The sequence below is a fragment of the Podarcis gaigeae genome (genome assembly GCF_964106915.1).
Source record: "Podarcis gaigeae genome assembly, chromosome: 1".
In the NCBI taxonomy this organism is placed as follows: Eukaryota; Metazoa; Chordata; class Lepidosauria; order Squamata; family Lacertidae; genus Podarcis; species Podarcis gaigeae.
In genome coordinates this window covers 103974977-103988136 of record NC_139678.1, presented here as the reverse complement: position 1 = coordinate 103988136, position 13160 = coordinate 103974977, and the positions used below count along the sequence as shown (strand labels likewise).

Below are 13160 nucleotides of genomic sequence, written 5' to 3'. Positions count from 1 at the left end.
AGAAATCGTGTTCCAGCGGCGCAGCGGCAGCAGGAGGCCCCATCAGCTAAAGTGGTGCTTCAGGTTAAGAAGACTTTCAGGTTAAGAACGGACCTCCGGAACGAATTAAGTACTTAACCTGAGGTACCACTGTATATGGAGCATTCGTTTCCTGAAGCATCCAATATGTTTCCCAAAAGGAGCAGAGATGGCCACCAACGTGGATGCCTTTAAAATAGTGGCTAGGGAAACCCAGCCAGATGGGCGGTGTACAAATAATAAATTATTATTATTATTATTATTATTATTATTATTATTATTATGATGATGTAACAAGAGACTGCTAGATCAGGCCAATGGCCCATTTAGTCCAGAATCCTGTTCTCAAACTGGCCAAGCAGTTTGTGAGAAGATCTTTTAAGCAGGACCTGAGCGCCACACCGCCTTCCACACCTGTGATTACCAGCAACAGGTATTCAGGTGCATATTGCCTCTGACAGTGGAGGTGGAACATGGCCATTGTTTTTAGTAGCCACTGGTAGCCTTATTCCCTATGAATTTGCCTACTCCTTTTTTAAAAGCTATCCACCATTGGTGACCACCACTGCCTCCTGTGGAAGCGAGCTCCGTAGTTTAACTGTGTGATACTTTCTTTTATCTGCCCCGAATCTTCCAACATCCAGTGCATGTCCACAAATTCTAGTTGTTACGAGAAATGGAGAAAAACTTTCCTCTACCCACTTTTTCCATTCCATGCGTAATTATATAAACGTCTACCTCGTCCCCTCTTACTCGCTTTTTCTCTACTCTGGAGAGTCCCAAGTGCTGAAACCTTTTCCTCATGGGGAATTGCACCATCCCCTTTTATCGTTTTGGTTGCCCTTTTCCAAATTTCATATCAAAATTCATATTCTACTGCAAGTGAAGAAAAGTAGTAGCTCAAAGGGAGGTTCCAAATGTCTGCAGAACAGAATTATAAACATTAAGGCGTTTTTTGTTCCCCTCCAAAAAAAGAATGTGAATTGGGCAAATTAAATTTCAAATTCCACTCTCTTTGTGCTCCAAGATTCATTGACATGTTTTATGGCCTTAGTTTCTAAAAATAACCCACCTTTTAATGCAATGAGGGGACACACACACACACACATATTCCCTTGTCACTAACAAATATTTTCTAAAGAAGGTGGAAAAGCCACTCATAAACCGAGTCATAAATGAGAGCATGGAACAGCTGATTCCAGAATATCCTACTGCTGCAGAAAGGTTAACAACTCCACAAGAGGACAAGAAGTGGAATATTTTGTTTTATTTTTCCTTAGTCTAGGCTAAAAGCCAATTTAGGCATAATGAACTAAAGAACAAAAGTTTGGGGCTTTAGCCTTAAACAAAAGGGAACATTTGCCTAGACATGTCTACAAAGCCCTTAGGGTGTAGATCTAAAATTGTAATGGGGGAGCGAGATAAATTTATTCAATTCTTCATTTATAAAATTTGTATTCTGCTTCTAATAGATAAAATAACATCTAAGTCTTTTTTTTTTTTACATACAATATAATTGGAGGGTTATCAAGACAGAATCAAAGAAGAACAGCCTTCACATCAGACTTAAAAAACAACAAAAACTATATAAAAGCAGAGTAAAACTATATACCACAGACAAAACTAAGCAGTGCACAGAAAAATTAATAAAGAACATTAAAAATTTGGAATCACAGTCTCCAGGAACACTTGTGTCATTTATTGGACAAGGACTTGGACTTCGTAGACCAGATTCAAAGTCAACTTGAGTGTCCCTACATCCAGTCCAAAATTTTGGTCACATCAGCTCTCTACTATGAATCCTGTAGCTTTCCTTCCTTTGGTAGGTTCCAAAACTTGCATTTCAAAACACTCTTACTTTGAATATACATGATAATTTCAACCGCTCTGGTGCAATGGGCAGAGGACTGATAATCGAATGGAAAGCCATGTTTGAACGGAAGCCCCCTATTTGAATTCCTGCTCAAAGAGCTCACTGGACAAAAACTTACTCAAGTCTTCATCCTTCAGGTCAACATAGCTTACAGGGCTAAGGACTTTTTAAAAAATAAGCATTCCCTCCCCCCCCTCCCCCACACACATCTCCCTTTTGAAACTGCATTGCCCCCAACCACCCATCAGGGGGCATAAAAGAACTTTGTAAAGGTTCCAAACACCTAATTTCCTCCCCACAAACCTTAATAACCAACAGATTGTACTAGTCAAGTACAAGGGATGCAATGATCACATTTCTCCTGAACCAATGAAAGAAAACTCTCCTACATCACTTGCCCTAGTCATCGAGGTCCTACTTGAAGATGGCAAATGAATTTGCAGTCAAGAACAGGCAAATACAACCTTTATTTCTTTTCGTATTGCTCTTTCCCATTGACCTACCTAGTGCATGTGTTGCCTTGAAACATAATCTGATTCCCCCACCTTCCAAATTCCTACCATTCCAAACTGCAGAAATAGCTTTCTCGAGCAATTCTCCCCATTCTAAAAAAATGCCTCCACCCTAGTCTATCAACTGAAGTCACAATAAGCAGCCTTCCTCTTTCTCCTCCTATCCAGGTTTCATGGGGAAAGCATTTGTGAAGTATGCAGATGCTTGCTTTGATCTTAATTTGTTTACTTATTTAGCTGAACAGACAGGGGTGGGGGCAACATTTTAACATGTAATCCCAGAACTATCCAAAATCTCAGATGCTTGCAGAACTATAAAAGTTGGGGTAATTTTTATTTGCCTTTGGGATGATGAGATTTTTGAAACGAGCCCTCTTTCCCCACCCCAAGTTAAAGGGAGAATTCTCATGGATGATTTTTAAAAATAAATAAACAAAAGCATAAGGAGAAGCTTGCTGAACCAGGCCAAAGGTCCACTTAGTCCAGCATCCTGTTCTCACAGTCACAAAGCAGATGTCTTCCCTTATTCACCATTTTTCTTAACTAAACTAAATAATATTTTGCTATGTGAGAAAACGAAAGCAGGTCTCTCTCTCTCTCCCTTACAGATGCACGCACACACAAACACACACAAAGCCTGCTTCAAATGTCCAAAATCTCTCATAGGGTTCTCAGCTTCTTAGGCTAGTGATTCAAATACATAAAGAAATACATACAAAGGAAATACATACAAAGGAAATGTGCCCCTTCCTTTCCTTTTTTTTAATATATTATATTTTTATTAGTTTTCAAATACAAAAACAAATTTATACATTCCATACATCTTAATTACATCTTACTTCTCTTTTTTGACTTCCCTCAATTTGTCTGCCATTCCTTCCTATTGTTACTTTTTACACATTTCTGCCCTTTTAACCCTTTCCCCTCACAGAGCTTCCTTAAAGCTTACAAACGTAATTTTATTATCACTCAGTTTTTGCATATATCGGATAAACTTTTCCCAATCTTCTGTAAATCTTTGGTCTCGTCGATTCCGGATCCTTCCTGTCATTCTGTCCAGTTCTGCATAATCCATCATTTTAGTTCTCCATTCTTCTCAGCTTCTTAGGCTAGTGATTCAAATACATAAGGGCAGCTTACAAAGGAAATGTGTCCTTTCCTTTCCTGGGCAGGGGCCTAGCAACAATCAAATACTTATCAGAGGAATAAACCGTCTGTTACCACCAAATAGGATCTTGTCAGTATTATGTCTCTGCTGTTTGACATGCAGAATCTGCTTTAACCACGTGCTGTAATTGCATGGTTAGAGATATAAATATTGCATGCACCATATGCTTCATCCGAATCTCTTTATGAAATGTTTGCCTCGTGGCTGCTCTAATTTACACCCACTGGCAATGACCCTCGAGGAGTCAGTAGGTCAGCCGCAGATGGGGCTGCTGCAACACAGAAGCTCTTGATGTTTACAGTCGTGGTAGAGGTGGAAAGGAATGGCAAAGGGGATGCATAGGAGGAATCATCATAACCGTTCTGGAACTCTCCCCCTTTCATTGGAACAGGGAGATGAGAGCAAGTGCCATTTGACAGCAGGGCTTTGATGAACCAAGGTGCTTCAGACAACCAATATCCAAGAGTATCTCTCAGATTTTCCCACCCCTTTCCTCTGATTGAAATTCTCACCTGCCTTCCTGAACCCTGCTATCAATGTATCTCCAGACTCCAAGACTACTGATCTCTATCTAAAATGGCAGGGCTGTGTGCTGCAAATGAGCACAATTGACTCTGAGGTGTGAATGACAGTGCCTGGGCCCCAACCATATAGCCATTGCATTCTTCCTGAATCCTGCTGGCTGACAGTGTATACAACCGAGGACAAAGCTCACAATTCATAGAGGCTTTTCGCTCTTAACTGTGCACGCTGTAAGCAAACAGCCCCGAGGAAATGAGTTACTTACAGCAGATTAAGCAATTTGCCACAGTGTCTCAGTAAATTGCAATTGTAAGCTGTACAATGCTTTTAAATGTTCTGCGTGGAATATCCAACCAACACAAACTGTTAGTCCTGTAGCTCCAAGACAAAATGACAACTGCACTGGGGGATATACAAGGCATATTCCATGGAGTTGCTTTTGGTTTAAGTTATTAATTTAGGGTGACTCTATGAAACTATGGGCAGACCCACTGGCTGAGCTTCAGAAGTGCTTAAGTGCAAACAAATTTGCTGAGTCTAGTCCTCTGTTTGCAGGTCTTCTGTTTAACAGAGCCTTTCCAAGATTGCCAAATACGCCTTTATTGTAAAATATTTCCCCTTCTTTTTTTTAGTGACTGCTTCAGATTCAAAAAACCCTAATGCTTCCCCATTGTTGTTTAGTCGTGTCCGACTCTTCGTGACCCCATGGACCAGAGCACGCCAGGCACTCCTGTCTTCCACTGCCTCCTGCAGCTTGGTCAAACTCATGTTCGTAGCTTCAAGAACACTGTCCAACCATCTCGTTCTCTGTCGTCCCCTTCTCCTTGTGCCCTCCATCTTTCCCAACATCAGGGTCTTTTCCAGGGACTCTTCTCTTCTCATGAGGTGGCCAAAGTATTGGAGCTTCAGCTTCAGGATCTGTCCTTCCAGTGAACCCTCAGGGCTGATTGCCTTCAGAATGGATAGGTTTGATCTTCTTGCAGTCCATGGGACTTCTCAAGAGTCTCCTCCAGTGCCAGAATTCAAAAGCATCAATTCTTCGGCGATCAGCCTTTATGGTCCAGCTCTCACTTCCATACATCACTACTGGGAAAACCATAGCTTTAACTATACGGACCTTTGTTGGCGAGGTGCTGTCTCTGCTTTTTAAGATGCTGTCTAGGTTTGTCATTGCTTTTCTCCCAAGAAGCAGGTGTCTTTTAATTCCGTGACTGCTGTCACCATCTGCAGTGATCATGGATTTCAAGAAAGTAAAATCTCTCACTGCCTCCCTTCTATTTGCCAGTAGGTGATGGGACCAGTGGCCATGATCTTAGTTTTTTTGATGCTGAGCTTCAGACCATATTTTGTGCTCTCCTCTTTCACCCTCATTAAAAGGTTCTTTAATTCCTCCTCACTTTCTGCCATCAAGGTTGTGTCATCTGCATATCTGAGGTTGTTCATATTTCTTCCGGCAATCTTAATTCCGGCTAGGGATTCATCCAGCCCAGCCTTTCACATGATGAACTCTGCATATAAGTTAAATAAGCAGGGAGCCAACATACAGCCTTGTCGTACTCCTTTCCCAACTGTGAACCAATCAGTTGTTCCATATCCAGTTCTAACTGTAGCTTCTTGTCCTACATAGAGATTTCTCAGGAGACAGATGAAGTAATCAGGCACTCCCGTTACTGTAAGAACTTGCCATAGTTTGCTGTGGTTGATATAGTCAATGAAGCAGAAGTAGCTGTTTTTCTGGAACTCTCTAGCTTTCTCCATAATCCAGCGCATGTTTGCAATTTGGTCTCTGGTTCCTCTATCCCTTCGAAATCCAGCTTGGGCATTAATAAATGATGCTGTATTTCTATTTGGCCTGCTGCAGATAAATAATTGTGCAGTGGCAGGAAACTGCGCATCCCCAAAGACCATGGTTTCATGCTCAGAATGGTTGGCAGCAATTCCATCATTTTCAGAAAAGACTAAAAGGTACTAAAGAAGAGGGGAGGCAAATGTTTCACTTCTCTATATCCTGCAGAAGTTGGCCCAAGTTAATCAATCCAAACAGTAGGCAAGGGTTTTTCCCCTTTCCTTAACAATGGTGGTGGCCTAGTCTCTGGAAATGAAATGGGGACAACAGACTGCTGATCCCACAGTTTCTCTTTGTGAGGAGACCAACTGTGATAGTCATGCTGTGTCATGAACTGGCAGGATGACAGAGAGGAGGAAGTGGATCCTGGTGAGGGGTGTAGCCAGGACTGGGACACACCAAAGCAAGCAGGGGATGGGGAAGGAAGTACTCACTGGGTGATGGAGCATGGCAAGGGGATGGGGTCAGTGCACAGGAACCAAAACAGCAAGACCCATCACCAGAGCCAGAGGAGCCTCAGGCACCAGTGGGCTCTGAAGCGTAGGGATGATCTAGGAAGCTGAGGCAGGCAAAGGGCCACAGCCCAGCTCCCTAGCTGGTCAGGTAGGGCTCGCTAGCCCTGGGAGGATGTGTGTGATTCCTCAGCTGGAGTGAGCCTGGAAAAGGTGAGGGTCACCTGCCCCGTCAAGCCCAGATGCCGCAATCAGCAGGCAACGTACAAAAGGGAAGCAGAGCTGAGGTGCTGCGTCTGCTCAACTTGCCACGTTGGTTGGACCATGGCTTGGATGTTCCAGGGAACTCTGGGAGACTATTCTTTTGTGGGACTGATCTCCAGGTGCCCTGACCCCTGGATCGGCTGCAGAGGTGGGAATTTGGCCTGAGTGGACTTTCGACTTGTTGGCCTGCAAGCTAACATCTGCTGTGGGAGTATTCACTCCAGCAGGACTTGCCTCCAGGTAACCCGTGGTTCGGTTCAGGACGCTGCAACCTGGAATTGTGTCTACCAAGCAATAGACAGAACCTATCTTGTTTCTACTCAGGTCAAGCAAACCATTTAATCTATTGCATTCTACGCCAAAGCTTAGAAAGCTACACTGTCCATATCCTGTATCATATCAATCAACAATAAGAAAAGTGTTGCAAAGGGGAAATAAAACACATATGCTCTAAAATACAGATAGGGAGGATCCTTTCAATGAGGGTTTACAACTGGCCTACCCTATAGTCTGAGTTAATGCAGTTCACGTGGGTTTAGAGCCCAAAGATTTGCATCTTTCCCCTTGGCTTTTCCACAGTCATGGCACTTTTATTACTCCTGGCCATCACTGGCAAATCACACATCCCGGGTGCTCAAAAAGAGGTGTTTGGATTGAGGTGCAAAAAAAGTGGGGAAATATTGAATATTGAACACAGCAGCGGGTGCACACAACTGGATCATCAGAGACTAGAAGCCACATACACAGGCTTTTCTCACAGCTACCATACACTCAAGAGGTTGCATGAATCAATCCTATGTTAGAAGTCTTCTGCCAGCAGAAACAACCCATTCCATTTCTGTTCTCAGCTACTCCAACATTTTAAGAGAGCATTGGTCTTGTTTGCACGGAGAAAAGTACCAGGTTCAATCCTCGGCACTTTAAAAGAGCTGCTCTAGATCTGGAGAGCTGCTGCCAGTCAGAATGGCAGATACCAGACCAGATGAATGAAGAGTCTGGTCCTGTATAAGGCAGCTTCCTAGGCATCTACTATCATGGCATAGGGACAGTGTTTGTAAGACCAGCCTTAAGGAACCTATTGGTTGTCACACTTACCTGATCACAGATCAGCTCCCACTTCTTCTCGTTGTCGTACTGTCGAAGTAGCCTTGCTTTGTCAGGAGGCAAATTCATTGCATTCTGCGGAGAAAGAGAAAGCAAACATGGGTGACCACAGCAGGCTTAAGGTTTGAGAGGTCTGATGTGAACAGACCATAACAATGTGGTTGCAATTAACGTTTAATTGTTTTCCTTTGAATTCTTGGTTAACAGAGTTAATCCACAGCATTCCACAAAAAAAAGACGTTAAAACAAGAATTGCCAGGGAAGAGAAGTTGAAGCAAACAAGACACTTTTTCCCTCCCCAAGGGGAATCAATCCAGACTTGGTCAAGATTCAGAGGTTTCTCACATGAATCAGAACTGGATAGAAGAGTTGCCGGTGATTCGTGGCAGTTGTCTCCCTCTCCTCTGCCACATGCGCACACATTAATTGCTGCAGCACTTGTACAACTGAATGGCCCCAGCAGCATAAATAAAGGAGTGTGCAAGGTAGAATGCTATATTCAATGCACATTAAGGCAGTGCAGTTACTTATTTATACTACTTCTTATTATTTATGTTTATATTGCCACCAACACACTAGGTACGTAACTTCCAGAAGAGCAGCCGTGTTAACCTGTTGCAGACAACTGTTTCTGCGTGCGCGCGCACGCACACACACTGATCCCTCTCTATCCTCCATCCAGACCACCGAGAAGCATTAGCAAAGTTCTAAGACACATTCCGGCCAATCAAAAACACCCTGAGGTGCGAAGTAGAATGGGGAGGGTGTGGCCTCGAAAAAGTTCAAGGGTCAGAAAGAGACACCTTGAGGGCAGCATTTGGCCTGCAGGCCTGAGGTCCCCCACCCTTGATTTAAAGGATACCAAAATAAAACAAAACATTTCACAATGAACGGACAGGATCCTTTGTAGGACTTAACTGAGTGGAAATTACAATCCGCCCCCCCCCCCCCGGCAGGCCTCCAGCTGCATGGCAGGCAGATATAAAATAAACCGAATTGAGCTTTTACAGTATTGCAATCAAGCAGTATTTAAATGTTTTGAAATATATACATATATAACAAACATTCCCTGCATAGATTTTGGGTAGGATGGGCTTTATTTATCAGGGGTCAGCAAACTTTTTCAGCAGGGGGCCGGTCCACTGTCCCTCAGACCTTGTGGGGGGGCCAGACTATTTGGGGGAGGTGAACAAATTCCTATGCCCCACAAATAACCCAGAGATGCATTTTAAATAAAAGCACACATTCTACTTATGTAAAAACACGCTGATTCCTGGACCGTCTGCGGGTCAGATTTAGAAGGCGATTGGGCCGGATATGGCCCCCGGGCCTTAGGTTGCCTACCCATGATTTAACTATACTTGTAGAATCATATCATAGGATCAAAGAATTGTAGAGGTGGAAGGGACTGTCAGGGTCAACCACCTGCAGGAAACATTCCCAACTTGGGGCTCAAACCCACAACCCTGAGATTAAGAGTCTTGTGCTCTACCAACTGATCTATCCCCATTGTACTATACCTTTCAGATGTAACCTGCCCTAGGACCTTCCAGTGAAGGAAGGGTAACTCAGCATCAACATCACACGAGCAAAAGCTTCAACTGTTGAATTTCTGCCTGCGGTACAGCTGTTAAGAGACACAGCAGCCCTGCCAGAAAAAGCGGCATTCCTGATACTATGTCAGGTATCAGCCAACAGCCTCCATAATATAGTTTAAAAATATTTGTTGCAAGCAGAGCATTCATTGCAAATTCCTGAGATGTAAGTGTAGGTAAGAATCATAATCCGTACAGAGTGAGCTTTCCTCCTCTCTTACCTAAAGGCATAAATGAAGGCCTACAGTTTAAAACCTCTCTTTTAAAAATAAACCTTGAAATGTCATTAAAATGCTAATGAAGTGCTATTCTGTTGTAACAGCAGGGCAACATTCTGATTTTTAAAATGTCACTGCATGCAAACTGAAGGAGATAATTTACATACTTGGGCTCTAATCTGTGCCCATAGTGATATGGCCCTTCTCATATAAAGGTAACACAATGAATTGGAAATGATGGCTGACAACCAGCACTAACAAAATATTTGAATAGATTGGGGGGGGGAGGTTTGTCAAAACAGGGGGAAATGGTCCTTGGCTACAGTCAATGCCTTCAGGGCAGCCTCACATCTTAAGATTTCAAAAGGTAGGATCTCTCTGCTGCCACTACCAAGTACCTAACAGAGCACAAGAAAATCAGTGATGTTGAACTCAATATGCGTACACTGCTATGCCCCTCTTTACTGTAATAAAATTAGCATGAAGGTTGTTTACATTGCAACTACTACATCAAGCAGATGCTAACTCCCAAATTGTTCCAGGCACCTAGTAAAATACAAATGGGTAAACGAAATGCTACACAGAGTTTTGTCTATTTATAGCAATACAATTTAGTTACACGCATTGAAAGCAAATAAACAAATCATGGGCGTATCTCATTTTGGGTTGAAAATGGGAATGAACTGGAGAGAAAGTTATCAAAAGTTGTGAATGTAGAACTGCAGTCATTTCACAACAGATCCCAGGTTCCGACCTACTATTCTTTTCCACCATGTTTTGCAAGCTTCTGTGCTGGTGCTCTTGAGGAAAAGTCCCTTTCATTCAACGTTACACCTACCAGGATATCACCGTAGTAGTAGTAGCAGTAGTATGCAATTTCTAGGATGCTAAGTGGCAAAAGGAGTAGGGTGGGGTGGGGGAAAGAACCCAAAACATTTAATCCCATTTGTAATGGCTCACTGTGACTTTCAGTGTCATGTGTTTATATAGCCAGGAGCGCAATGAGTGGCATTCCTGGAATTGCCAGAATGTTGAAATTCCAAAGCGGAAGAATTCATGTGACTCAACAATAACTGTAAACAATTAGTTCCTTAATACCTGTATGGTGTCTAAGTCAACACTGTGGCTACGCTTGATGTAGAGAAGCTTTGCACAACACCCTTTACAAAACTTGCCTATTGCCTCTCCCAAGATCAAAAGGAAAAGGAGACATGGCAGCCACTACAGTGCCATAAAGGACTCTTTCGAGCCTGGAGGGAGCACTTGTCTACATGCCTGGGGCAGTTGATATTTCTTCAGAGTGAAGTGGGGCACCAAGTACTTGCAGCCTCCTTTAGATGCTTAGCTAATAAGAAAAAATCTACCAACTGCTTCAAAAATGCGGGTTCTTTTATTACCTCTGCTTTTGAGAGCAGATCCAGGCTTGCTCTTTCTGCCTAAATCACCATTTTATTAGCATCACAATTGCAACTTTCTTCTCCCTTCTGTGGAAGGCTAATTCCTTGCAATCCTACCAAGAAATCCTCACCTCTCCTTTTGCATTGTCATAAATGATTCATAGTCTACCCTGGAGATGTCTATGGTGTGACTTGTCCTCTTTCCTGTAATTACACCGCATGCTTGAGTGTGCTGGGATTGTGTAACATTTGCTAGTCATGCTGTACTGTGTTGTAATCACCTCCTCCAACTGAAAGATAACCTGGCTGCAGTTCACAGAGCCCTGCTTCACTCAACACAACCCGCAGCAAAGTGAATGGATGAGGCAACAGTCTCCTTTTGACTCTACCTTCTCAGGCTCAAAAAATAGTTCAATCTTGGGCTTGGTGGTCTCTGGTCCTGAGGCTCAAAGACATGGCCACTCTGGGTTACAGGATCACCACATGCATTAATTTTGTTTTGATGTGTTTACACCTACACATGTACAACATAGACAGGGTCTATGTGTGCTGCAAACCAGGTATACCTGCAGCTACCTGGTGATTGTACTTGGTGACAAACCCTGGTTTGCACCTCTATAGACAGAGTCTACAGAATAAGTGAAACACATCTGAAGCTGCAGTTCTAAGCACATATTCTTAGGGATTTACTTCCAATTATAGCTTGGAATCACCCTGTAAGTTTCACTGTCCTGTTTTGCAAGCTTCTGAGCCAGGGATGGAATGTTGTTGGAACCACAACTCCCATCATCCCTGACTGTTGGCCATGCTGGCTGGGGCTGATGGAAGTTGGGAGTCCAGAAACCTCTGGAGGACCATCTCTGTTCACAAGAAAATGTCTCCTCCACTCAACATTACAATTGCAGAATATCACTTCAGAGACAGACCTCATTGTAGGGTCCGCCTATCAGCCAGGTTTTCCCGCAAGCAGAGAAAACCCAACACAGTTGGTTTCCCCTTCCAATTCTCCTACTTTCAAAATGGAACTAGCAGGTTAGCACTGCATCAGAAATCCAGCCTATATGTCACATCTTCCAGGACCTTCCCTGTCCTATGATCTAGTTACATTCTAGGCAGGAAACATTAGCATTCCTAACTCTCACCTGCCTTTTTGCAGAATTGCTCATTCTATTACCCCAGCAAGTGACTCATTTCTTCTCTCTGGTGCTTTCCACTTTCCTGTGCAAGGATATTCCTTGGCTTTTTTTCCCCTCTCTTGCAAATGTTTTCCCTTCAGGCCACTGTTCTTGTTCTACCTTGTTTTGAAATCACAAATATGCCTTTTTTCTCCATTCCAACTGCTAACCTACACGATAGATGCAAGACTGGAACAATAGCAATGCAAGCCTCCTTTACATATCTCTTCCCACCCACTTCTTTTCCATCGCTTGCTTTTGCTCTTGGTGTATTTTTAAAAAACAAAAAACCTGGAGTTCTTTATATGTATGTTTTTGCTGAGATGCCTTCTTTTAATCCTTCCTAGTGGAGGAGAATCTAAATTGCATTCCAAGACTATACAAAGATCCAGGGTTATGTAAAACATTGCTATTGGCAACCAACCCGCTAAATCACCTTGAACTGTGATCTTAGGAGCGGTACAAGGCTAGGAAGAGAGTTTCGTCTCAGAACTCAGTCAAATCTGCAGCTTAGAAATGCTATGAACTTCAAGACGATTCAGAATCACTGACATATACTTTTCATGTCACTTTCTGTTGACACCAAAACAAAATTATGATGGGGTTCTGGCCACGTAAGAATTATCTTCTCCTATGACTCTAGTAAATTCATATTTAAAAAACAACAACAACACACACAGTGAAGTTGACACTTATATGAAAAGTATGCCATATGTATAATACAGCCATATTCTTTTTTTCACATTTTGACTTGAAATGAGGAGCTTTACAACTGCTTCCAGATTCTTTCTGGGTAATGGCTATTTTTAAACATCCATACATTATCATTAGCTCCCCAGATTAATTTGTGACAATTCTATTTGCATGCATCCAAAAATAACACGAGTTTCCCCAAGAAATATGTTAGCTTCTGTTCTGGTGAATCATATTGCTGTCACATGCCTGGTCATCTTAATGGGGATAGCAGCTTAATTCCTACATAGTAGTACCTTGCATGAAGGAATTTTGTAATGAGT

General features: G+C 42.7%; 1 protein-coding gene across 7 annotated transcripts in view; it reads right to left on the bottom strand.

Moving 5' to 3' along the window:
- The window catches only part of FMNL2 (formin like 2), a 189040-nt gene that overhangs the window by 74281 nt on the left and 101599 nt on the right, over positions 1-13160 (bottom strand). For all 7 annotated transcript variants that reach the window (XM_083705917.1, XM_083705918.1, XM_083705916.1 and 4 more), the window contains exon 2: positions 7751-7834. In XM_083705917.1, the coding sequence (XP_083562043.1) occupies positions 7751-7834 (84 nt within the window). The remainder of the gene's footprint in view (positions 1-7750; positions 7835-13160) is intronic.